At 45.7% G+C, this 27,415-nt stretch overlaps 1 protein-coding gene across 18 annotated transcripts in view; it reads left to right on the top strand.

The window, feature by feature from the left end:
* DIS3L2 (DIS3 like 3'-5' exoribonuclease 2) overlaps window positions 1-27,415 on the top strand; it is an 867,027-nt gene that overhangs the window by 492,071 nt on the left and 347,541 nt on the right. For all 18 annotated transcript variants that reach the window (XM_077487662.1, XM_077487653.1, XM_077487654.1 and 15 more), the window contains one exon: window positions 25,974-26,053. In XM_077487662.1, the coding sequence (XP_077343788.1) occupies window positions 25,974-26,053 (80 nt within the window). The remainder of the gene's footprint in view (window positions 1-25,973; window positions 26,054-27,415) is intronic.

The following is a 27,415-nucleotide window of genomic DNA, read 5'->3' as shown; positions in this document are numbered from 1 at the left end:
GTGACCCCAGCGGCACTCAGCAGAACAATAAAATATGACAGCCATACAACCATCCCCCGAAGCAGTCAAAAATCCATAACCAGGGACCCCCCCTCCTCCCACAGTCCATCCCTCCTCCCACTTAAAAATGAGAGGGTTATCTCTCGGCGGGTCTGTCGACTGTTGGGTATAGCCCTGTATGGATCCCTTTGTTGTAGGTGGTCTTGAGGTGTATAGTGCATTCCACCATGGTAAAATCAGGGGGGTGTGGGGGGACCCCACGATCCAACATCCGGGGGGGGCGCCAACAAAACCGTGTGATCTCACGGGGTGGAGTTCTGCATAACACATTATAGGCAGCCAGTTGGTAGCTGACGAGTGAGGGGAGCAGAGGGTGTACGGTCGGGGGGGGGGGGGAGATTGAAGAGATTTCAATATGGCGCTTGGTTTAGGACTCGTGTGCTCCTTCTCTTGAGGGTGCCCAGGAGTGTTTCCTGGATCGTTGGGGATGTACGGCCGCCGGTCCTCGGTAAGTAAACTACGGTAAGTTCCACTGGTATGTGTAGGGTAAAGGCACTTGATTCCTTCCTAAAGGTGACTGCCAACGGGTAATCCCAGCAATGGGTGCATCCGCACTGCCTTGCTAGCTCCAGGACAGGGCGTAAAAGAGCCCTGCGTTACAGTGACGCCTGGGACAGGTCTGGTAAAATCCGGATGGGGACTCCATCAAATTCCACTTCTCCCTGCTCCCATGCTTTCCAGAGGATGCTTTCCTTCTGTATTTTGTCGTGATGTTTACACACCACGTCACGTGAGATATATGGGGACCTGGTGCTCAGGGCTCTCTGTATCCTGTTTATCTCCGTGGTCTGAGGGTGTCTCCAAAACCCAACGGAAGATCACCACTGTCTCTCCCAGGTTTTTTGTCCCCGTGGCTTCTGGGAAGCCCTGGAGCTGCTGATTATTTCCTTGATTTCCTCATGGTGGAGCTGGAACGTGACTGCCCTGTCCTGCTGGACATCTCAGGTCTGCTCCAGAGCCCCGGCACCTGTCCTGTCAGGATAGCAAAGGATTATTCCCCTGTAGCCACTTGATCAACGAGTGCGGTCATGTCTTCCCACACCTCCTGTATGTCCCGCCAGTGTGTTTGTTCCAACCAGAGGATCAGGGCTTTAATGTCCATTTGGGTGGGGAGCACCTGTAATAAGGACTGAATATCTTGGTCCAGCTGGTGCATATGGTAGTTGTGGGGTGGGAGATGTTGCTGGCCGGAAGGCTAATGGGGGTCTCTGAGTAGCCGTCTGGTGTGGCCGAAGGGCCCTGGGACAGAGACTCCGGCCTGGGCCTCCATTGGGATGGAACGTGGCGCCGCCTCTTTCTCACCTGAAGAAGGTTGCTGGAGCTGCGGGAAGTATTGATGTATATCCCCCTTAGAGGGGTTGGATCGGGTTGCCCGTGGAGCTACTTTCGTCCTGATCTTTTTTGCTGATCGCATGCTAGTGATGGTGAAATTAGCCGGGGATGGCGGGGCCGGGACCTCTCACCAAGTGCGACTTAACTCTGCCATCTCCAGGCCACGCCCCCCCCAGACTAGTGATTTTAAATCCTTTACAGACATCTGGCATTGTCTTTCTGTTCTGCTTCTGCTGTTGTGCCTCCTTTATGATTTTCTGAGCACATTTTCATTTTAAAATGTGCCTTCAGCACACTGATCTGTGAATGACTAACTATACACAGTATTTTATGGTCAGCATTTGCCCCGATTCGTTTTTTTTTTTTTTTTTCTACAGCAGCCAATGAAAATGCTTTAGGCCTATAAATGGGTTAATAGTCCTGACATAGATCCACCTTCATGCATCTTTTGGATAAGTGGTCAGCCCTTTTGTCTTCATCAATGGCAAAAACAAAAGCCTAAAACCAGGAGGGTGTTTGGCTTGCAGCGATTCCCTATCCCTCGATTGACCATAATAAACCAGAATGCTGTGTGTGGCATTAATATGGCCTCAAATTATAAATATAAATACAGCAATAAAATGAACTACTGAGCGGGAACCCAACACAGACACACAACTACTACACACTAGGAGTGGTGCTGCTGTAATCATGGGGAGGCAACCCAGCCTGTCAAGTCAAAATCAATGGAAAGGAGAAAACCACACAGACCACTGGTGTTGTATAAAGATCAAAGAGCTTTAAACAGCATGATATATACTCACAAAAAAATGTAATGCAACAGCGCATATAAGCCATGAGATAAAAAGCTGAGTCAACAGTCAGAAGGATAGGATGGATGAGCAGCCACAGTGTCAGAATCACTGTGTGGCCAGCTGACAGGTAAAGAACTGGGTTGGATGGCAGAAGCCTCTGCCTTCGTTCAGCTTGCACAATGCCAAGGACAGCACTCGGTGGATAATGGCCACACAGTGATCCAAACACACTGGTTGCTCATCTAGCCTGGCTTTGTGACTGTTGAGTGGGCTCCTTGTTGTGGACTATATACACTCACATTTTAGTTTGTGCGTATATACAATGCTGTTTTTAAATAAAGCTTTCATCTTTTTACTATATCAGACGTCTACATTTCCTCCCCAGACCGATTTTTAGCATTTTTTGGTGCTCACACTTTGAATGACAATTACTCAGTCATGCAACACTGTACCCAAAAAAGTTTATATATTTTTTTCACACAAATAGAGCTTTCTTTTGGTGGTATTTAATCACACTGGGTTTTTTATTTTTATTTTTGTGATATAAGCGAAAATTAAGAAATTTTGCAAATAAGTCCCTTTTTCTCGATACATTTGGGCCAACATTTATACTGCTACATATCTTTGGTAAATATAGCCCAAATTTTATATATACTGTGTGTGTGTGTGTGTGTGTGTAAAATAGATATATATATATATATATCTATCATAACTTTTTATTTCTCGCACACAATATGCATACTTCCATTTACACCCCAAAATACATTCTGCTACTCCTAAGTATGGCGATACCACACCTGGGAGACTTTTACACAGCCTGACCACATCCAGAGGGCCAACGTCCAAGTAGCACCTCCAGGCGTTCTAGGAGCATAAACTACACCTAATTTCCTGACAACCTATTGCATTTTTAAAGGCCCTTTATATATTTCTAACACATAGCATGTACCTACCAATTACATTCCAAAATACATTCTGCTGAGCAAAGGGTAAACAAAAGATTACCTGTGGTTTTAGTAGTTCAGCGGCCCACAGAGGAGAGCATCAGTCCAAGCAGCAGGCAGGGTCAGTGACAGCAAAAGCAATTGTGCAGGAAGCAGGCAGGGATACTGTCTATAGTTAGCAGGCAGAGATACTATCATCAGCACAGCCAAAGCTTTGATGTAGCAGACAGATGTTGTCGGCAGCAGCAAAAAATCATCCAGGCAGAAATACTGCCCATTGTATGGGCGGCAGGCAGAGATATGGTCAATACAGCCAAAGTACTGGTCCAGGCATCAGGAATGAACATGGTCTAAAAGTCCTGGGTCATTACAAGCAGTGATCTGGTCAGCGCAGCCAAACGATTGGTCCAGGTAGCAGGAAGGACCATCTAGCTTAGGGCCTCTGTCAGGAAAGAATGGGGACAGGGGTAGAGGCTTCCCCCCACCCAAATCTTAGACTCCAGACCCTGTTCTGGGAACATCAAAAAACTGTTTTTCTCTACTCAGAAAACTATTATGAATCCCTCACATATGTGAGACCCCTGTGTACTAAAGTAGAAGGGCAAAATAGGGGCTGCCCACAAAAATATGGTAAGGTTTGGTCCAAATGGCTGGCAGATCCCTCCATAGCCTCTGACTCGCACCCTTCTTGACCTGATACCTTCATCAAATAAATAGGAATTTGCAATTGTGACTGTCATTTTATTTTGGTGATTGATGTTCTGGGCCCCATGGCGTCACCCTACCCACGAATGCCACCTGCTGGAACAATTGTGAGGTCTTGAGCCCACTGCTGTATTGCATGTAATTGTTTGCCTCATCTCATGTCTCTGTAGGTACCAAAAAGCCATGTTATGACCAATGTATGTTGTTTCTTTTGTTAAATGCTTCAAAACTCAATAAACAGATTTTTTTTAAAAAAAGTAGAAGGGCAAAAGATCAGTCCAAGTGGCAGGCAAAAAAAATGGTCAATTTTAACAGACCAAGGTCGGTGCACGTGGCAGTCAGAAATGTGGTTTAAAACATTAGGCAAAGGTATCATTGGTAAACAGGGCCAGGATCAGTTAAAATGGAAGGTAGAAACATGGTAGCAGGTATTTGAAACGGGGAAAAGCCAGTCTGTTAAAAATAAGGGGAATTAATCTCTTATGAATGTGTGATAACTGCTGACTCATCCTCCGATGCATAGGCCAGGTTGGGAGGGAAACTGGAGACAATAACTACTAGTCTCTTCCAATGCCGCCTCCTGCATGCATAAAATTTATTTTGGCATCTTCTTCCTGATCCTGTGGGGGGGAATGTTATAGGGTAAATGTTGCTCATGAACTCGACTCTCACAATCCGTGAATGCTTCCTGGGGTGGGTCCTTGCTGGTAGATCAGGGCAGTGACAATATCTTCAATATATTGGGTTTGCTTTCTGTTGACTTTTGAAAGCAGACATACAAATTTATACATGCTCGTATGGAAGAGATGAAATGCAACTTTCTTTATACCAGTAACGGGACTCTCTGTTGATGAATATGGTTGTAGCATCTGGTAATGTGCCCCCCCCCCCCCCCCTATGAGCTGATAATTGGTGGACACAGCTTAGTCTTTACAATGGGACCGCGTCTTCTGTGAATCACCACCAAGGTGTCTTTGTGGATGGTGGGCATGACATAAAGAGCTTTCTTGTCCCTCCACTTCACGGCCAACACTTCCTCATTCCTCAGACTTACAAATTTATTAGAGGTATCACAGACCAGGGTTTTTTTTTCACAGTACAGGTGACGAAAGGGGCAAACTGGTGTAATAATTGTCCTCCTATATATATGATGGCCTTTTTTGAGCAAGGGGTATGCTAGGTCCCAAAAAAATTCCCAATGCTTCCGATATGTTTGGCACTGGGGGCTAGAGCTGGGAAACTTTGCCTTCATATACACGGAAGGCGTACACCTAGCCTGTGGCTCTATTGTAAAGTTTAGTTTCAAGCTGTACCTGGCCTCCATGGAATATACTGTTTGAAGTGCAGCCGGCCAGTAAAGTGGATAAGGGATACTTTCATACAAATATTTTGGTCTGGGACTTGCACTTCAGCAAATCGCTTGGGAAAAATAATTTATTGGGGTGGGGGGTGTAATTTTATATAATTTATCGTGGTTGGGATGTACATAGTACATATCTTGTATTGCCAAATGATTTGATGAGCCATTTTTACTATTCAGTAATGTCACTTTGCTGGTTTACTTGCCTGCTTCCTGGCTTGAACAAATTGAACACATTTGTTTATACTTATTGAAATAGGATATTGGATTGCTAAACCAGTTAATAAGTGCCCCCTACTTGGCTGTGTAGTGTCTGAGGTGTGTGTGTATATCGCAGGATTTGACAAACACAAATTCTATGCAGAAAAAGCAGTTTGCATATGCAGTATGTACTTCATTTATATTTGGCATTTTGCCCAGCATTCTGCTTTAATTACACTGTCAAAATGTGTGTACTGTTTGTATGTGAGTGATTTGTTCACTGTAAAGTGCTGCAGTGTGTCAGTACTATACAAATAGTTTTTTTCTCTCCATATAAATAAAGGCCAGAAGATTTCAAACTTTAATAAGCATCTCTAGTCCAATTATATATATATATATATTTTTTTTATAGGAAAAAGGACTTGTAGTCACACACCATGGGTTATATGCAGGCTACCATCAGTTGATTGGAGTCACTTTTTTGCTAGTGTCCATAGGTGATTTGTTCTCCTCAGAAGTAATTTTAATTTTAACTCATTCAATTTTTGTCTTCTAACACTATCAAGATCTGACTGCTTATTGCCTTGGGCTCTCTAGCAGTTTCTGGATCAGGTACTCTCAGTGCATACCTTGAGGTCCATACCTTGACCCCTCTATGTAGGGCCGGCCTGTAATGTTTGCTTCAGGCACTTGATCCCGCATTAGGTGCTCACCTTGGCACATTGTTCCAAGTGTGCAGTTAACCACAAGGTACTATTCAAGTCCAAGACCATGGTACATTTCTGTGATTCCCAGATTCTGAAGACCCCTGTGGGGGTATGGCCACCATGATGGATGAAGCCTGGACCTCTTATAAGTCAAGCTTCATGAAGTTAAGATATGGCTTCTCTGTATGTAGACACTGATTCTGGTTTTTAACTACTTGCCTACTGAGCACTTATATACTACACCCCAAAACACATTCTGCTGCTACTGAGTATGGTGATACAACGTGTGAGACTTTTAAATTTTGTATTTATTTTCATTTTTCAAGAGAGAGCAAAGGATACAGAATCGCAATGATTTAAGTGTGTAAATTAAACTGTAATACGCATAACCATTCTTACAGCGAGATATAACCAAAATAACAGGTAGATAACATTACATAAAGAATGACAATCTTGAACAGGTCATGGTTAACATTGATGTATGACGGTTGAGAGGCTAATCTGTTTCATTGCCACAGGAGAGATGGGAGAAGGGAGACTAGGGGAGCGGAGACCTTGGGAATAATATAACAATTTATAAAAAATGCGAAAAGGTGAAGCTATTAGCCAAATTTGGAAGTCAGGATGTGGGCATAGAGGATCCATATTTAGATTGGTCCCAAGGATCCCAATTCTTATTAAAGTGTCAGCACACTGTTGGCAGAAGCAGTGAGAAATTCCATTCTCCAAATTTAAGATCTAGTATTAATAAGCGTGTGAGATGATGGGGGTTCTACTGACAGCCAGCTTATTGGAATAACTCTCCCTGACCCCTGACTCTGACCCCAGTTTGGAAAGCAAACACCTTCGATATATATTCTATGAGGAGCCTCTTGATCATGTCATTTTTTTTTCCCCACTAGTCCATTTATAAGCCATTTCAAACACACAACCTGTAAATGCCAAAAAATACACCCCAAAATACGTTCTAATATAGTAAAGGTCTTGCGAGCTACCAAAACAAAGTTCCCCTATCTTATAATAGTATGACAGCTGCTAGCACTAATCACGTCCCATACTAACGTGTGAGACTCTTAGATAAATCATGTGCTGCGCTATCCCCTTAACCACTTGCTTACTGGGCACTTAAACCCCCCCTCCTGCCCAGACCAATTTTCAGCTTTCAGCGCTGATGCACTTTGAATGACAATTGCGCGGCCATACAACACTGTACCCAAATGAAATTTTTATCATTTGTTTCCCACAAATAGAGCTTTCTTTTGGCGGTATTTAATTACAGTTGGGAGTTTTATTTTTTGCTAAACAAAAAAAAGATGCAAAATAAAAAAAATAAAAAAATCATGTTTAATAGTTTGTTATAAAATTTTGCAAACAGGTCATTTTTCTCCTTCATTGAAATGCGCTGATGAGGCGGCATTGGTGGGCACTGATGGGCGGCACTGGTGGGCACTGGGCGGCACTGGTGGGCACTGGTGGGCGGCACTGGTGGGCACAGATAAGGCAGTACTGATAGATGGGACTGATGGGCACTGATAGGTGGCACTGATGGGCACTGGTAGATGGCACTGATGGGCACGGATATGTGGCACTGAGGTGCAGCAATGTTGTTGCAGATTGTGGGCACTGATGGGTTTCACTGTGGGCACTGATGTATGGCACTGTGGGCACTGATGTATGGCACTGTGGGCACTGATGTATGGCACTGCTGGGTGGCATTATGGGCACTGCTGGGTGGCACTTTTTAATTCTCTGGGGGTTACTGGCAGGGGGCAGGTGGGCACTGATACACTGGCCGTGATCGGGACTGATGTCCCGATCTTGGCCGCAGCTGTCAACGCGAGGAGGAAAAATAGCCGATTACCGGCTCTGTTTTGTCACATGATCAGCTGTCATTGGCTGACAGCTGATCACGTGGTAAGGGGTCGGGATCGACTCGCCGACTTCAGGGGGCGCGCAGGCCGCTCGTGCACGGGACGTCGTCAATAGACGTAGTCCCGGCAAAGGAGGTCCGCGCTGTAGCAGTCATTCGGCTATAGCGCGGATCTCAAGAGGTTAATGATCTACCGAACCTGCAGCAAAAACCTAAAAAACTAAATTGTTAGTGATGTGCCTATAAATCAAATCCAAGAATATAAGCGACTAAAGTCGTTATTCAGCTTTCAACATCATATAGTGTGAATTTCATAAAATATAAATATTGATACAAAAGTGATCCATAAAGTGCTCAATTTTCAAGGATCAGATTTCAGTGTCCTTATTACAACAATAATAAACGTGATTTGATAGGTGACTGTGAATATAGCGATCTGCAACAGTAATTGCACTCAGGTGCTCCCCACCCCAAGGTAATGTCCACTCACCTCAGAGCGTGTGACCTCGCAATTAAGTTTGGTCAATACACGCTTTTCAGTCATCAAAATGGATTCCAGGTCAGGTTGCAAGGTCCAAACATTGCTCAAAGATGTAGCCTCCTCACATATAAATAGCAAAAATCCTCCATAGTGTGATACAGTTTTAAAAGATTTTAATCACTCCAAAGAAAGCCCTATTATTGGGTACTCACATGGGTCTGGTGTCAGTGCACCGCTCTCTAGCATGCCTTTAAAAGCGCCAAGCCATGGATAAGATTGTGTGCTCCTACTCCATAAGGTAGACCACCAACTGTCTCCTGCGTCGTCCAGTCCCCTCCCCTACGCGTGGTTTTTCCCACAAATATAGCTTTCTTTTGGTGGTATTTGCTCACTTCCTGCGTTTTTTTTTTTTTTTTTGTTTTTTTTGTTTGCTCTATAAACAAAAAAGCGACAATTTCCAAAAAAAGTAATATTTTTAACTTTTTGCTATAATATCCCAAAAAATGCATTTAAGAAAATTCTTCCGCCGTTCAGGCCAATGTTTATTCTTCTATATTTGGTAAAAATCGCAATAAGAGTATAGTGATTGGTTTGCGCAAAAGTTATTGCGTCTAAAAAATAGGGAATAGATTTATGGCATTCTTTTTTTTTTTTTTTTTTTTTTATTATTTCTAATGGTGGCTATCTGGGATTTTTATTGTGATTGTGACATTGCGGCGAACAGATGGGACACTTTTGACACTTATTTTGGGACCATTGACATACAGCAATCAGTCCTATAATAATGCATTGATTACTGTTAGAGCTGCATGATTCTGGCCAACATGGGAATCACAATTTTTTTGCTTAGAATAAAAAATATTCTCACAACGTAAATTCTTACACATTATACAGAAAAAATTGTCCAACTTTACTGTTTTGTTTTGTTTTTTTTATTCATTAAAGTGATTTAAAAAAATTTGCATTTGAAAGACCACTGCACAAATATAGTGTGACATAAAATATTGCAACAACCACCATTTTATTCTATAGGGTGTCGACTTAAAAAAAAAAAAAAAAAAAAAAATATATATATATATATATATATATATATATATATATATATATATATATATATATATATATATATATATATATATATAATGTTTGGGGGTTGTAAGTAATTTTCTAGCAAAACTTGAAACCAACAAATGCCAGGTTTAACGTTTACGTCAGTGATTCTCAACCAGGGTTCCGTGGAACCCTAGGGTTCCTCCAGAGGTTGCTAGTGGTTCCTTCAGCATTGGGCAATTTCTGCCTCTCGGATAAGTTCCCACTCACACATTGATCTTTTTAGCTATCTGTAAGGAGGTAATTCTTCCCAATGACCACAAGTGTAAGGACCATTCTTCCCACTGACATCCAACTAATGTATCATGAGTTGTAGATTTCAAATTTTTGCAGGGGTTCCCGGAGATTGGAGAACTATTTTAAGGGTTCCTCTGTGTTGAAAAAGTTGAGAGAGGCTGGTTTAAGTGGTTAAACTTTTTTCACTTACACAAGAAGTCTATTCCATTGACAGATTGTTACAATGTTTAAACTTCAGTTCAAATGATAAAGAATGTTTTGATTCTTGGCAGACTGCCTGGTTTTTCTCTCCCTTTCTTTTGACAGCTGTGGCTTCAGAAGAGCAGAGAGAATTCTTTGCATAGAAAGAATTGTGAAGCACTTGAGACAAGATCACGATTCTTGACGATTAATTGTGCAACTCTAATAACTGTGTAAATGTCACTGGCAAGAACGGGGTTAGACAGTAGGGGACGATCAAGGGATTAAGTTTGTTCCCTCTGTGTGTTCTGTAGGGGGGTGGGCTCACTAGAACATGACAGATCGCTGCTCCTGATCACTGGGAGCAGTAGATCCCCGTCATGTTACTAGGCAGAACAGGGAAATGTTTACATAGGCATCTCTCCATTCCCTCTCACCATGCCACGATCGCGGGCCATCGCCAGACCGCCGTTGATAGTGACGTGGTTTTGCGTGCCTGTACCATTCTGCGACATATATTGGCATGAGCCGATTGGCAAGTGGTTAAAGCTATTGCTCAGGGGAATGTATTATGCAGTGTTTGCAAACAGCCAATTTGAAACCTTCTCATGTGTTCTTTGACAATATTTCCTCCCAGCACAAGTCTTGGAGAGCAGTTAAAGTAGTTCTAAAGGCAGAAGGTTTTACCTTAATGCATACTATGCATAAAAAAAACCTTCAGTGTGCAGCAGACCCCTTATACTTACCTGAGCTCCATCTCGATCCAGTGATGTTGCACTTGGCTGTCCAGGACTCCCCCTCTGGCTGAGACACAGTAGTAGGGACCTCCATTGGCTCCCGCTGCAGTCAGTCAGTGAGCCAATGAGGAGGGGGGGGGCCAAGCTGCGATTTGACCTTCTACTGGATGCCGGCGGCCATTTTCTAGAAGCCTGAGCACATTTTTGCAGCTTTCTCTAGCGACAGCATTTGTCCCTGTACTCCGGCGGCCATTTTCCCAGTGTTTTATGTCCTAATGATGGACGCTGGGTGGTCATTTCCTTTGAGCCTGAGCACATTGCAGAGCAGTTTCAGCGCTATTAACAGCAGCTTTAACTGACACAGAGCAGTTTCCTCTGCACCTGGGAGCCAACAGAGACCACAGGCACTACTGGCTGGACAGCGTAGAACCTTTCAGGGTGGTGAGTCCTGTGGGAAAGAACCCCTCAGCCAGCAGCACTAAGGAGGGTGGGACCATCACTGCCCTTCAGGTGGCAGACAGGGTAGGGTCAGCATGGCTTCAGAAACAGGTGTTTCTTCCCCTGAAATCCAGGCAATTGCAACCGATTCATCTGCGGTATGCACAGTGCCTTTGGACACCTTGTAGGCAGTCCTCAATTCGTTCGTTGCCAAGATGGAGGCAGTGCGTGGGCGCAAAGGTGCTAAAAAGCGGCCCCTGCCCCCCCATCCTCCGGGGAGAGCTATGATGCAGACTCGGGCCCTGCTGAGGCTGGTGACCCCTGTTCTGTCATTTCAGATGACGCTGACCAGGACCATTTGGACAGTAAGGGTGAGTCCCCGTCTGGGTCTGTGCGCGACAAAGCGCTTGTTGGAGTACTTATTACAGCTGTGTGTGATACCCTGAAGGTCCTAAAGGCCCTCAATCACTTTTTGAAAGTGCAGAGGTTCAGAATGGAATCAGTTTGCTCAGTAGTCGCACTCCATCAAGGGGACTCCCTGGCCTCCTTAGACATCCAGGATGCATACCTGCACATACCCATATGCCTCGGGCATCAAAAGCTTCTGCGATTTGCAGTTGGGGAAGCCCACTACCAGTTTGTGGCTCCCCCTTTGGTTTGGCATCAGCCCCTGAGTCTTTACCAAGGTATTGGCTCCTGTGTTGGTGTTGCTACGGCAACGCGGGATCACGATCATGGTTTACCTAGACTATCTCCTCCTGAGAGCAGCTTCTGCCTCAGAATTAGAAGATGTGGCGATCAGCATGCAGACTCTGCAAGAATTTGGGTGGCTGTTGAACCTAAAAAAGTCAGTGTTGGTACCGACTCAGCATTTGGAGTACCTAGGCTTGCTGCTGGACTCCATGGAAGCGAGTGTTTCTCCCTTCAGACAAGCTGCAGACTCTCAGAGCCGCGGTAAAACTGCTGATGAACCGCAAGTGGTCATCGCTGTGCTTCTGCATGCGAGTCCTGGGACTCATGGTGGCCTCCTTCAAGCCAGTACCATATGCACAGTTCCACACCAGAGTTCTGCAGAAAACCGATTTTGACAAAGTGGGACGAATCTCGATTGTCCCTGGATCGGCAGATCCAGGTGAGCCAGTTAGTCAGGGAGTCCCTGATCTGGTGGCTGAGGTCCCCGGTGCTTCAGTCCGGGAAGTCATTCCTACCTTTTAAAATGGACAGTGATCACAATGGAAGCCAGCCTATCTGGCTAGGATGGAGTGATGGGGGTTCAGTCGACTCAGGGCCTCTGGTTGACATAGGAATCCAAGTTGCCAATCAATCTGCTCTAGCTGAGAGCCATCAGGCTATGCCTCTCCACATGGTCGATGAGACTGCAAGGGCGTCTGATCAGGATCCAGTCAGACAACGCCACTGCAGTGGCATACGTCAATCACCAAGGAGGAACAAGAAGCTCAGCCACCGCACGGAAGGTCGCTCACATACTTGTGTGGGCAGAGCGTCATGTACTGGCCCTGACGACCATTTACATCCCGGGGGTGGAGAACTGGCAGGTGGACTATCTGAGCCGTCAGATGCTGCAACAAAGGAAGACGTGCTGGTGGCTCTGTGGGATCAGTACCAGCTGATCTACGCCTTTCCTCCACTAAAACTGTTGCCACGTCTGCTTCACAGAGTGGAAGCCGAAGGGAGTCAAGTAATACTGGTTGCCCTCGATTGGTCTTAGCGTCCTTGGTACGCAGACCTAGTGCGTCTGGCAGATGCTCCCTGGCGACTGCCGTTGCGAGAGGACCTTCTGTCTCGGTCCGATTCTCCATCCTGCTTTACCATCGCTGGCTTTAACAGCATGGTTATTAAGAGTCAGGTGTTGAGGAACCGGGGTCTTTCGGACTCGGTGATCCCAACTATGTTGAGAGCGCGGAAATCTTCCTCTCTGGAGGTATATCATCGTACATGGAAGGCCTACATCTCCATGTGTGAGGAGAAAGGATGGCATCCGTTCTCCTTTCCTATATCCAGGATCCTGCTGTTCCTTCAGCAAGGGGTGGACCAGAAATTGGCGTCAAGCACCATTAAAGGACAAATATTAGCCTTAACTGTCCTTTTTCAATGACCCCTGGCATCTCGCTCTCTAGTGAATACTTTTGTTCAAGGGGTGCGACATGTAGTCCCTCCGGTGCCACCCCCGTGGGATCTGAACCTGGTGTTATCGGCGCTTCGAAAACCGCCTTTTGAAAATATCAGGGAGATTCCCCTGTTGACTTTCCCAGAAAGTGGTCTTTCTAGTGGCCATCACATCGGCCAGGAGGGTTTCAGAACTGGCGGCTTTGCCCTGCAAGACAAGGATAAGGTGGTTCTGCGTCCGCAACCGTCTTTTCTGCCGAAGGTGGTCTTGGCGTTTCACATCAATAAGGACATTGTGTTGCCATTTCTGTGTCCTAAGCAGACACATCCTCTGAGGGGGCCCTTCATGCTCTGGACGTGGTTCGGGCTCTGAAGGTGTATTTGTCTGCTACGGCTCCCTTCCGGAAGTCACTCACTGTTTGTTTCGGTGGCTGGTCCAAAGAAAGGCATGGTGGTCTCATCGGCCACCATTTCCAGGTGTATCAGACAGATTGTAGTACAAGCCTACACCTTGAAGGGGCAGCTGCCCCCCTTTCCAGTCACAGCCCACTCCACAAGGGCAATCAGAACGTCTTGGGCCTTCCGACATCAAGCGGCTGTCGCTCAAGTGTGTAAAGCGGCGACCTGGTCATCTGTCCACACGTTAACAAAGTTCTACAAGGTAGACGTCAGTGCAGCTGATGCCTGTTTTGGCCGCAAAGTTTTGCAGGCAGCTGTATAGTTGCGATTGTGTATGCAATTTTCCCCTTTTTCCCTGTTTTTTTGGGTAAAAACGCAATACCTTTAAGTAATGCACTGTTGCATTAGTTACTGCAGTTTTTGTTGTAGTTGAGGGTAGTCCCTCCTGTTGAGGTGTACCCTGGTTTTGTGGTGGGTTTTTTCCAGGCACTGTTTTTTGTGGGTAAAGTTGCACTAGTTCCCACTTTCCATGGTGGATGAAGTTTTATGCTGTTTTCCCACCCCTCGTTTGGCACTGCTTGGGAACGTTCCAATGGCTGAGAGGAGCTGTCAGTCGGTGAATATAAGAGAAAATAGCATTTTTTTGTACTCGCCGTAAAATCCCTTTCTCTCTAATTCGACTGACACAGCACCTGCCCCTCCTGTTTTTCTTTGTTATACTGCATGTTGACGTACTGATGACTGCATGGCAGGCTGGGGAGTTGTTGCCTAAGGGACCGCCCCTTGGGCGGAACTGCAATGTTCTGTGTTTTACATAACATGTGATGCCTAGTATTCTCCTGAAGGTGGCGTAACAACCCAATGGCTAAGAGAGGAGCGGTGTCAGTTAATGAATTATAGAGAAAAAGATTTTACGGTGAGTACAAAAAATCCTATTTTTCTGCCAGAAATCTCTAATTTTCTCAGCAAGGCAAACCAGTAGGGTTTTTTTTTTTGTTTTTTTTTTTGCCTCTAAACGTTGAACTCAGAATGTCTGTAATTGTTCTAATGTGCATGGACACATCAGATAACATTAAGCGGCGTCTTAGGCAGAACACACAACAATTTTTAAGCCAGTGTGCAATGGAGCCTAATTGTTTATCCTTCCAGTATGTGCTTGTTTATAGCTTGTATTAACCAGTTGCCGACCGCCGCACGACGATGTACGTCGATAGCATGGCACGGGCAGGCATATTGGCGTACATGTACGTCCCTTGCCTCCCGCGGGTCGGGGGCCCGATCGGGCCCCCGCCCGGTGCCTGCGGCGGTCGGTATTTGTGCGGGAGCGATCCCGGACGAGGGGACGGCCATTCGTTCATGGCCACCCCCTCGCGATCGCTCCCGACGAATAGGAATCCCCCGTGACATCACTTCCTCTCCTGTAATGTAAACACAGGAGAGGAAGTGATGTATTCTCTCCTCCGTGTCGGTATTTTTCGTTCCGACACGGAGGAGAGCGGATCGGTGAGTTGCACCAACACTCTACACACACAGTAGAACATGCCAGGCACACTCACACCCCCCCTTTACCCCCCGATCACCCCCCCAATTACCCCTGCCCCCCAGTCACAGTGACACCAATGTCATTTTTTTTTTTTTTATTTTTTTTTTTTGCATTGGTGTCATTTGTGACTGTAATAACTGTTAGGGCAGTTAGGGTTAGCCCCCTTTAGTTCTAATGTACCCCCCTAACCCCCCCAATAAAGGTTTAACCCCATGATCACCCCCCGTCGCCAGTGTCACTAAGGCTGGGTTCACATTGCAGCGGTTTATGAGAACGAATGTGATTCGCACCGCACTGCAGTGCAAATCACATCCGATCTCTGTGCGATTCGAGTTCAGCCATTCGCCGCACCCGCCACACCCGCCGCACCCACCGCAAATTCACACGGGACCCTTTTTTTGGCCCGCAGCAGAATCGGATCGCATGGGTGTTCACACCATGCGATCCGAGTTTGCAGATCGCACTGCGATATGCGAACTGATCTGGGGGTGTCAGTAACATTTCACTGACACTCCCAGCAGTTCGCATAGGGCAGTGTGAACTGCCGCCGGGAGGCATGCGATGCGGGAACCCGCCGCGGATTTGCGGCGTTTCCGCATCGCTCCAGTGTGAACCCAGCCTAATAAGCGATCATTTTTCTGATCGCCGTATTAGTGTCACAGGTGACGCTAGTTAGGCAGGTAGGTATTTAGGTTCGCCGCAGCTTTTTATAGCGCCAGGGACCCCCATATACTACCGCATAAAGCCCCCTGATTGCCCCCTAGTTAACCCTTTCACCAGTGATCACCATATAACTGTTACAGGTGACGCTGGTTGGTTAGTTATTTTTTTATAGTTTCAGGGCACCCGCCATTTATTACCTAATAAAGGTTTAACCCCCTGATCACCCGGCGGGTGTCATTTGTGACTAATAACTGTTAGGGCAGTTAGGGTTAGCCCCCTTTAGTTCTAAGGTACCCCCCTAACCCCCCCAATAAAGGTTTAACCCCGTGATCACCCCCCGTCGCCAGTGTCACTAAGGCTGGGTTCACATTGCAGCGGTTTATGAGAACGGATGTGATTCGCACCGCACTGCAGTGCAAATCACATCCGATCTCTGTGCGATTCGAGTTCAGCCATTCGCCGCACCCGCCACACCCGCCGCACCCGCCGCAAATTCGCACGGGACCCTTTTTTTGGCCCGCAGCAGAATCGGAACGCATGGGTGTTCACACCATGCGATCCGAGTTTGCAGATCGCACTGCGATATGCGAACTGATCTGGGGGTGTCAGTAACATTTCACTGACACTCCCAGCAGTTCGCATAGGGCAGTGTGAACTGCCGCCGGGAGGCATGCGATGCGGGAGCCCGCCGCGCATTCGTGGCGTTCCCGCATCGCTCCAGTGTGAACCCAGCCTAATAAGCGATCGTTTTTCTGATCGCTGTATTAGTGTCACAGGTGACGCTAGTTAGGCAGGTAGGTATTTAGGTTCGCCGCAGCTTTTTATAGCGCCAGGGACCCCCATATACTACCGCATAAAGCCCCCTGATTGCCCCCTAGTTAACCCTTTCACCAGTGATCACCATATAACTGTTACAGGTGACGCTGGTTGGTTAGTTATTTTTTTATAGTTTCAGGGCACCCGCCATTTATTACCTAGTCTCACTAGTGTACCCCTAAATTTAGGGGTGTCTACTTTCCAAAATGGGGTCATTTGGGGGGGGGTTTGTGCCATCTTGGCATTTTATGGCCTTCAAAACTGTAACGCCCTTAGAAAGCCTGAAGGCGGTGCTTGGTTTTCGGGGCCCCGTACGCGGCTAGGCTCCCAAAAAGTCCCACATATGTGGTATCCCCGTACTCAGGAGAAGCAGCAGAATTTATTTTGGGGTGTCATTTCACATATGCCCATGGCATGCGTGAGCAATATATCATTTAGTGACAACTTTGTTAAAAAAAAAAAAAAAAAAAAAAAAAAGTTTGTAATTTTCCCGCAACTTGTGGCAAAATATAAAATATTCCATGGACTCAACATGCCTCTCAGCAAATAGCTTGGGGTGTCTACTTTCTAAAATGGGGTCATTTGTGGGGGTTTTGTGCCATCTTGGCATTTTATGGCCTTCAAAACTGTAATAGGTAGTGAGAAGTGAAGTCAAATATTTACGCCCTTAGAAAGCCTGAAGGCGGTGCTTGGTTTTCGGGGCCCCGTACGCGGCTAGGCTCCCAAAAAGTCCCACATATGTGGTATCCCCGTACTCAGGAGAAGCAGCAGAATTTATTTTGGGGTGTCATTTCACATATGCCCATGGCATGCATGAGCAATATATCATTTAGTGACAACTTTGTGAAAAAAAAAAAAAAAAAAAAAAAAGTTTGTAATTTTCCCGCAACTTGTGGCAAAATATAAAATATTCCATGAACTCAACATGCCTCTCAGCAAATAGCTTGGGGTGTCTACTTTCTAAAATGGGGTCATTTGTGGGGGTTTTGTGCCATCTTGGCATTTTATGGCCTTCAAAACTGTAATAGGTAGTGAGAAGTGAACTCAAAAATTTACGCCCTTAGAAAGCCTGAAGGCGGTGCTTGGTTTTCAGGGCCCCGTACGCGGCTAGGCTCCCAAAAAGTCCCACATATGTGGTATCCCCGTACTCAGGAGAAGCAGCAGAATTTATTTTGGGGTGTTATTTCACATACGCCCATAGCATGTGTGAGCAATATATCATTTAGTGACAACTTTGTGTAAAAAAAAAAAAAAATTTTTTTTTTTGTCATTCAATCGCTTGAGGCAAAAAAATAAAATATTCAATGGGCTCAACATGCCTCTTATCAATTTCCTTAGGGGGTCTACTTTCCAAAATGGGGTCATTTGGGGGGGTTTTGTACTGCCCTGCCATTTTAGCACCTCAAGAAATGAGATAGGCAGTCGTAAACTAAAAGCTGCGTAAATTGCAGAAAACGTACCTTAGTTTGTAGATGTGACAACTTTTGCGCAAACCAATAAATATACAATTATTGACTTTTTTTTTACCAAAGACATGTGGCTGAATACATTTTGGCCTAAATGTATGACTAAAATTGAGTTTATTGGATTTTTCTAATAACAAAAAGTAGAAAATATCATTTTTTTTCAAAATTTGCGGTCTTTTTACGTTTATATCGCAAAAAATAAAAATCGCAGAGGCAATCAAATACCATCAAAAGAAAGCTCTATTTGTGGGAAGAAAAGGACGCAAATTTTGTTTGGGTACAACATTGCATGACCGCGCAATTACCAGTTAAAGCAGCGCAGTGCCAAAGTGTAAAAAGACCTCTGGTCATTTACCAGCAAAATGGTCCGGTCTGAAAGTGGTTAAATGAGATTTTTTTAATAGTCGTTGCTACCCAGTTCTTTTATATGAACATTAGTAATAAGTGCTGAATGGTTGGAGATTACCAGGTTCAGCGGAGCATCTTTTCTAGTTAGGGCTTCTATAAACTGTACCAAACAACTTCTTGTAATCCAATGTTCTGGGATCATTTTTAACCACTCCAATACAGGGCATTTATACACCCTTCCTTCCCAGACCAATTTTTAGCTTGCAGCGCTCTCACACTTTGAATGGCAATTACTCAGTCATGCAACACTGTACCCAAAAAAAAGTTTCATCATTTTTTTCATACAAATAGAGCTTTCTTTTGGTATTTAATCACCACTGGGTTGTTTTTTGGGTTTTTTTTGCGACGTAAGTGAAAGAGCGAAAATATACAGAGGTCCAACATTGAAGTAGTACCTTCAGGCATTCTAGGAGCATAAATTACACATCTCATTTCATTCCTACTCATCACACTTTTGAAGGTCCTGGAGAACCAGGACAATGGAAGTACCCCCAAAATGACCCCATTTTGGAAAGAAAACACCTCAACGTGTATTCTGAGCCATGGTCTGCAAATAGGTTCTCTGGTACTCCGACGGGCTGGTGACGGGTACTCCGTTACTCCGACGGGCTGGTGACGGGTACTCCGTTACTCCGACGGGCTGGTGACGGGTACTCCGTTACTCCGACGGGCTGGTGACGGGTACTCCGGTACTCCGACGGGCTGGTGACGGGTACTCCGACGGGCTGGTGACGGCTACTCCGACGGGCTGGTGACGGCTACTCCGACGGGCTGGTGACGGCTACTCCGACGGGCTGGTGACGGGTACTCCGACGGGCTGGTGACGGGTACTCCGACGGGCTGGTGACGGGTACTTGGGTGCTCAGATGAACTGTGACGGGTGCTCAGGTGAGCTGGTGACAACCTCATCCACGATCCCCCCCGGGGGGGCCGCAGGAGCGGCGAAATACCAAGGACGTCATGACGCCCACCCAGGATGGGAGTTCCCATCTGTGGGCGTCATTTGACTATGGCCCGGTATTGAAGTGGTTAAAATGTGAGCCAATCATAGGACTGTTATATTTGCGTACACTTTCTGATACATATTTGAAATCTAGTTCACAAATACTAAAATTAATTCATATAACTACTTTGTTAAACCTCAAAGCTACTGAAAGATTTCGGTATGGCATTGGTCATCAGCCCTATACTCAGGGCCCACTAACAGGTCAGGTTTGCAAGATAACTGAAATACATCACAGGTAATATTTGCTGCTCAGTGATTGCAGTATTCCAGTCTGCATCTCCCCAAGGTAATACATAAAACCTGGCCTGTTAGTGGGCCCTGAGGACAGGGTTGATGACCACTGCTGTATGTTAGAAAATGTGCAAGATATATGGTTTATCTGACCTTACAAAGATTATGTACCTCCCTACTCTGTTATTCTGAAGGTTGGAAAGAAGGCTTTATTATTTGAAGTCTACTGGTAATCCAGACCTTACCTATACCTTTTATGATTTTGGAATGGGTTGTTTGCATGTTCCACATTGATTCATTGATGTGAGATCAGTTATTACAAAACTCTTCTGCCTGAGTGCCTGTTAAGTTCCATTCTTCATCTGCATTCCTTCTATTCTTCGTTACCTAGGTGTTCTTACCAAACCCTCTTCCAGGCCAATTGCCTGAGATTTTTTACTTCTCTATATTCCTTTTTGACTTTCTGAAAAAAAAAAAATGTATCCTGGCTTAGACGATCCAGAGCTGTGAAAATGCCTTTCTTGTCCAAATGTTTGTACTATGTTGGGATTTTCCTGCTAGTTGTTCCCTCCTTTCAACTTTGAGTGTTAGTGTTGGATTGTACAATTTTTATATGGGAAGGCTTTTCCCATCAGATTGCAAAGTCCATTCTGTACAAAACGAAGTCCAATGTTGGACTGGGCCTAATGATTTTTTTTTCTATAAGTACTGTTGGCGCAACCAGCCCAAATGTCACATTGACAAATCAATAGCATTAGTCTATGGCAGTGTTTCTCAACTCCAGACCTCAAGGCATCCCAACAGGTCATGTTTCAGGATTTCCCTCAGATGAAATGGCTGTGGTAATTACTAAGGCAGTGAAACTGATCAAATCACCTGTGCAAAATAATGGAAAGCCTCAAAACATGACCTGTTGGGGCACCTTGAGGACTGGAGTTGAGAAACACTGGTCTATGGGTATCACTGCAAGCCTACTCACACTGTCCAATATTGATAGCTAACTTGCCTGCCTTCTAAGAGTGGGTTGGGCCAACTGCCTTGTTACTGGACACTTTGAGGGTGTGGGACTGTCTGATTTGTACTTAGAAACTGATGTCACTACACCTTCCGCTGATTCTGGGCAAATCTTTGCTTCCCCAGGATATACTACTCCACTGGCTCTTTGAAGGCCAAGTTCACGTTTTAGGAAACAAAAAAATACATTTACATATTGTAGGACACAAAAATATGCATTTTTTTTTACACAGGAGCCTGAAAAGGATTGCACTCACGTTCAGTGGATTGTGGGTGCGATGTCGGGGTCCTGCAGACTTCTAAAGCTCTCTGCCTAAACCTCTGCATAGACCTTCAGTGACTGAGCTGTGTGAAGTGTTAATAGACTGTGTTCTGATTTGTGCACTTGTAGTCCATTGAGAACTACAGTACATCTGCTGCAGTGGCAGATGGACTTGCAGTTTGTTCACAGATCTCTGAATGAATGTCGCTGTGCGGGCAGAGCCCTGCACAGCTGCGCCAATTTTAAATATGACCATATGAAGGAAGTGAGGGTTTGCAGTGCTTGGCAACATGTTGCACATTAAAAACACACGTAGCATGTTGCTAATGGTGTAGATGGCCTTTAAACCTGGTTTTGTATTCTAAAGCAAAACATTCTCTGATTTGGGTATCAAATCCTTTCAGACCATTTGGGATACTCATAAGCCCTAACCAGGTGATTTTTTCCAATACCTATTAAATCAAGTGCTTTCTCAAAACCCTGGCAGGTCACTTGCAGGATTTGCACTCGCTCTTCAAAAATGTCCTATCAAATAAGACCCTGGTTTGATCTCATTAGTGTACGCCTTACTCTTGGCACTGGTCCAGACCAATTCCCCTCTCTGTGCCAAAATGGGAGCCAGATCTGCGCCATTGTGGCTAAGAGCTCAGCTCATGTGCTGACTGTAGGAGTCAATTACAAATTTTTTTCTGTTGGTACCCGGTCCCTATGAGGATTTTTCTGCTAGAGCCTGTTTACGTGGATGCTGTTGGCTCCTTTAGCCACTTTGCAGAAGTGCCCAAAGGTCAAATGCTTTTGGACCAGAGTTTACCAACTGCTATAGATGCATACCGATTTTGTAAGAATCCAAATGAAAGCCCATTTTAAATTAAACAAAAGTTGGTATCCTTTACCAGTACCTATATTCTCCATAGTCTCACTCATGAAAGCCTATTATTTGGCATACTTGAAGCCATGTGTGTGTTTTTTTTCTTTTCTATTATTACTCTTTGTAACCCAGTGTTTTACCTGCTTTGATTATGCTGTACTCCACTGTCAACTGAATCTATCGTATGTCTTCAGCACTTTGTTTCTTGGGAAAAATTGATATGAGAAAATGATAATGCTAAGGCCCCTTTCACACTGGGGCGCTTTGCAGGTGCTACAGTGCCAAAAATAGCGAAATAGCACCTGCAAAGCGCCCTGAAACAGCCAGTGCTGTCTCTCCAGTGTGAAAGGCCGAGGGTTTTCACACTGAAGCAGTGCGCTTGCAGGACGGTCAAAAAAGTCCGGCAAGCCGCATCTTTTACCGCTCCTAAAGCGCCCCTTCCAATAGAAAACAATGTGGCAGCGCTGCAAACCTGCCTGCAAATCGGTGCGTTGCGGGCGGTTTTAACCCTTTTTCGGCCTCTAGCGTTGGTTTAAACTGCCCCGCTATGGGCCGAATAGCGCAGCTAAAACTACAGTAAAGTGCCGCTTTACCACCAGTTCCCGCAACGCCCCAGTGTGAAAGTATTTAGATTTATAGTGTTTGGGAGTTCGTTGATGCACAGTAGATAGACTCAAATCTCCTTGCGTGACCACAATCTAGAGGTTAGGAGACCGAGGGTGACAAACACTGGGTTAACTACATAGGTAACGGTTTACACGCAATACAGCCGTTGCCAGATATTTTATCAGAAACACCAACATCTTTCACAATATCTGCGATAATTATGCCTTTTAATATCTGTTGTACACTCTGTTGTGGCACAGGAATATGTAATAGATTTACAATATAGTAACTCTCCTCAAAGAGACAGGGATTCTTAAAGTGGTTGTAAACCCTTACAAACCACTTTGACCTACAGGCAAGCCTAGATTAAGGCTTACCTGTAGGTCCAAGAAATATCTCCTAAACCTACACAGTTTAGGAGATATTTGCCGAAAGAGAGGCACCACTGTCTACGGCGCATGCCCCGTAGACGGCAGGCGCACTGAGTGCGCCGCTGTCAACGGTGATATGCCGCGAATGGCGGCTCCCGTGCGCATGCGCGGGAGTGACGTCATCGCGGCTTCGTCAAATGACAGCGGCGGAGCAGCGAGACCCACCGAGAAGATGGATGCGCCGGACTACAGGGGACAGCGGTGACATCGCTGGCTCCTTTGTCAGGTAAGTGACATGTAATGGACTACTATACGATGCATAGTAGTCTATTATGCTTTACCTTTGCAGGGAATCACAGAGGAAATAAACTCATCAGGGTTTACTCACTCTTTAAAAACAGAAGTATGGACAAAACTTTTTCATCAGGCACAGGAGCTGTGGCTGACACACACGTGCACCTTGTCCCATGTGTACTGAGCTCTATAATTGAGGGAGACAGCTGCACAACACTGAGCTGGTCTGCAAAGGAATCAGTAGGCTGGAGCCTGGTCACACAGTGCCATCTTCTACTTCAACAGTTCCATAGGCTATTCCATTCTGCCACAAGAGGTGCCTAAGGCCATGTCCCCCAGTGTTTTCTATCAGCCCCCTAGTACTAAGTACAGTTCTTGGATTAGAATCTATATGCTGACTGTCCACATCATCATCCTCTATAAGAATTGTACACCCTATTGTGACACACCAGCTTATGTACTGCTCAATGACTGTTTCCAACTGTGGATAATTTTCTGTCATGCTTGCCCTATTGGTTATTTTACTCAATATTGAAATGGTGTATGCCATGGACCTAGATAACATTATTGTGGCTGTTAATACAATATTTCATTTTCTATTCAGAGTAATGTGTGCTCTCTCTGTTATAGCATCATAGTGAGTACATTTCCCATGATGCTCAACTACACTGCAGAGTGCAAGAGCATCATGGGAAATGTAGTTCAAAAACATCTGGAGTGCCAAGGTTCGCCATCACTACCCTAGAGAATAAAATGGTGGTAGTTGCAATTTGTTTTGTCACACAATATCAGAAAGGTCTAGGAAACGCTTTCAGTAAAAAAACACATTCAAATTTAATTTTAGGGGGCACAAAAATGCAATAAATTACCTAAGTTTTTTGGACAAAATATAAAAAAAGCCTAGGTTGCACTGAGTAAATGGATAACAAACATGTCAAACCTTAAATTTTCCTGCACCTGTGAAATTGTGACAAACTTCAGTATCCTATATTTTCTATAGGCAACACTTTAAAAGCCCCGTATAAGTCATTAGTTTAGGGTTCTGAAGGAGGTCTGGTGCTAGAATTATTGCACTCATTCCAGCGTGCCTGATATGTAATTTGTATTGCAACCATTTTCAGGTGTAGGTGCCCTGTCACTTGCATTTTTTACATTTGTATATGTGGGTTGGGCTTAGAGGTCGACCAATATATTGGTCAATATTTGGCCATTTCGGAGAAATCTACATCGGCCGATTATTATCCATATTAAGCTGATATTGAACACTGGCCATACCCCTGACAGCAGAGTGTGGAGAAGGGAGGAGGAACGTGTGGAATTCCTCCTCCCTTCTCTACAGTCTGTTGGTAGAGCAGCGCTGCGATTTGTGAAAATGTATGGAGAGAGAGAGAAGCTGTCAAAATTGAGGTTGAACGTCGGGTGTGGACGAGACCCAGCTATCCAACACCAGCCAATGGGATGGGATCTGGGCCGGCCGCTACATGTATGTGACCCACCCCTTAAACGGCCCAATCTTTGGCCGGAAAGCAGCTGGGTTCCTCCTCCTCCCCCCCCCCCCCCCCCGGGTGACATCACGCTGAATATGTTGGCTCCTCTTTCCCCATACAGTTTCACACAGTGTCGCTGCAGAGAGCATTCACTTTGACATAGTTACACTATCGGCGGTGAAACCTGCCATTGCCATCCAGTGCCAATTAGTGCCACCTGCCAACCAGTGCCACCTGCCAAAAAAAGTTGGCCTAAAATATTGCCCGCAAAAATCGGCATCATATATCGGCCACCCCTATTTCTAAATATCGGCATCGGCCAGAGAAGACCCCATATCCGTTGACCTCTAGTTGGGGGACTTCACGCAGATGGGCAAGCGGATCCCGGAATCAATATTTTGGGGGGGGGGGAGAGAGATGAGCGGGGCTAAGGGGAACATTCAGGTGGCAGGACAAAACTTGTCACCCTGGCCCCTGGGGATGGTCGAGCCCGTTTTTAAATGAACACAAATGTTATCAGTATGAGTTGCCTATTTCACCTAGGATTTGGAATGTGCCTAATGTAGCTGCTATTTCACTATTCGTCCTCATTTAGATTGTAAGCTTGCAACCCTCTTGTATTGAATTTTATTGTTGCTGTATTGTATCCCTTTATATTGTAAAGCACTGTGCAAACTGTTGCCGCTTTATAAATCCTGTATAATAACCTGTTCCTAGTACTGCCTTATAGGGGTGTTTCGTGTTAAAATGCTGATAAATAACTGATACATATGAATGTGTTCTCTTACTCCTTTGATAATTCCAGTTTGTTTCTCTTTGAAGAATTCTCTCTGGGCAGTTGGTCCTCTCTTGCCTCTTTTTTTCTTATATGTTTATTTGATTCAAAGCAACACACCTAATCGTTACATTGTATGTACTTTGGTAAATGGTTTTTGTTTGTGGGCTGTAGAAGTGTTACATTCTATTGGTGTCAAACTCGCTCTTCCCCACCCAGACAATCTTACTAGGGTGAGACTCCTGGACAATATTTATTTTTTGCTATTTTATAATGCATGTTGGCAGTGTGGTAAATTATGGGCAAATGCAGTTGTCCTTTGGTGGATTTTGGACAAATGGCACTTTTACTCTTATAGTAAAGACTGCTTTAGAGTATTAGTGCAGTTTTGTTAAAGATAATGGATGGAAAATTATTCCTGTCTTTTAAAATATATGCAATGATTACATGCCATACCTTTTTTATCTTTTCATTCTTTTAGAAAGGAGTGCATATTCTCCATCGATCCAGCCACAGCCAGAGACCTGGATGATGCCTTATCGTGCAAACTGCTACCAGATGGTATGACTTTGATATATTAGATTTGTTGTGCATGTTTTGGGATTTCTGATGTTTGATGTGTAGGCCAGGCTGTGGCCTCAAATCCAGACATAAATGGTCTTGCAGGTAAACTGCCCTAAGAAATATCAGGCTTTAGTTGTCCATTTCAGAAAATGATGCATTTTCTGGCAGTTTCCTAGTTCAGTAATGTTCACATTGTGAATGCAATGGGTGAAGTAGGAAAATAAAACTCTTTTCAAAGCAAAAAAGCCAAACTACTTTGAACATTGTAAAGTCTGCAATAGGAAGATATTATTTGTCTGACAGTAAATTGCATACTGTGTGTGTGTGTGTATATATAATATATATATATATATATATATATTATATTTTTCGAACAAAACACCAATACAGAACGATAAAGTACATTGTTCCAATAGGCATACATTAACCCACACTAACAGTGGCGCGTCACTAGGGTTGGTGTCACCTGGTGCGGAAAACATTGGTGACACCGCCTCCGTCAGTACAGACCCCCCCCCTCCGTCAGTACAGACCCCCCCCCTCAGTCAGTACAGACCCCCCCCCCTCAGTCAGTACAGACCCCCCCTCCGTCAGTACAGACCCCCCCCTCCGTCAGTACAGACCCCCCCCCCTCCGTCAGTACAGACCCCCCCTCCGTCAGTACAGACCCCCCCCCTCCGTCAGTACAGACCCCCCCCCTCCGTCAGTACAGACCCCCCCCCCTCCGTCAGTACAGACCCCCCCCCTGTCAGTACAGACCCCCCACTCCGTCAGTACAGACCCCCCCCTCCGTCAGTACAGACCCCCCCCTCCGTCAGTACAGACCCCCCCCTCCGTCAGTACAGACCCCCCCCTCCGTCAGTACAGACCCCCCCCTCCGTCAGTACAGACCCCCCCCCCCCTCCGTCAGTACAGACCCCCCCCTCCGTCAGTACAGACCCCCCCCCTCCTTCAGTACAGACCCCCCCCCCTCCTTCAGTACAGACCCCCCCTCCGTCAGTACAGACCCCCCCCCCCTCCGTCAGTACAGACCCCCCCCCCCTCCGTCAGTACAGACCCCCCCCCCCTCCGTCAGTACAGACCCCCCCCCCCTCCGTCAGTACAGACCCCCCCCCCTCCGTCAGTACAGACCCCCCCCTCCGTCAGTACAGACCCCCCCCCCCCCCCTCCGTCAGTACAGACCCCCCCCTCCGTCAGTACAGACCCCCCCCCCTCCGTCAGTACAGACCCCCCCCCCCTCCGTCAGTACAGACCCCCCCCCCCTCCGTCAGTACAGACCCCCCCCCCTCCGTCAGTACAGACCCCCCCCCTCCGTCAGTACAGACCCCCCCCTCCGTCAGTACAGACCCCCCCCCCTTC

This window comes from Lithobates pipiens, unplaced genomic scaffold (genome assembly GCF_037356315.1).
Source record: "Lithobates pipiens isolate NorthernLeopardFrog02 unplaced genomic scaffold, aLitPip1_a1.2 Scaffold_18, whole genome shotgun sequence".
Lineage (NCBI taxonomy): Eukaryota > Metazoa > Chordata > Amphibia > Anura > Ranidae > Lithobates > Lithobates pipiens.
Note: the sequence above shows the minus strand (reverse complement) of the source record. Positions and strands in the feature narration are given on the sequence as shown.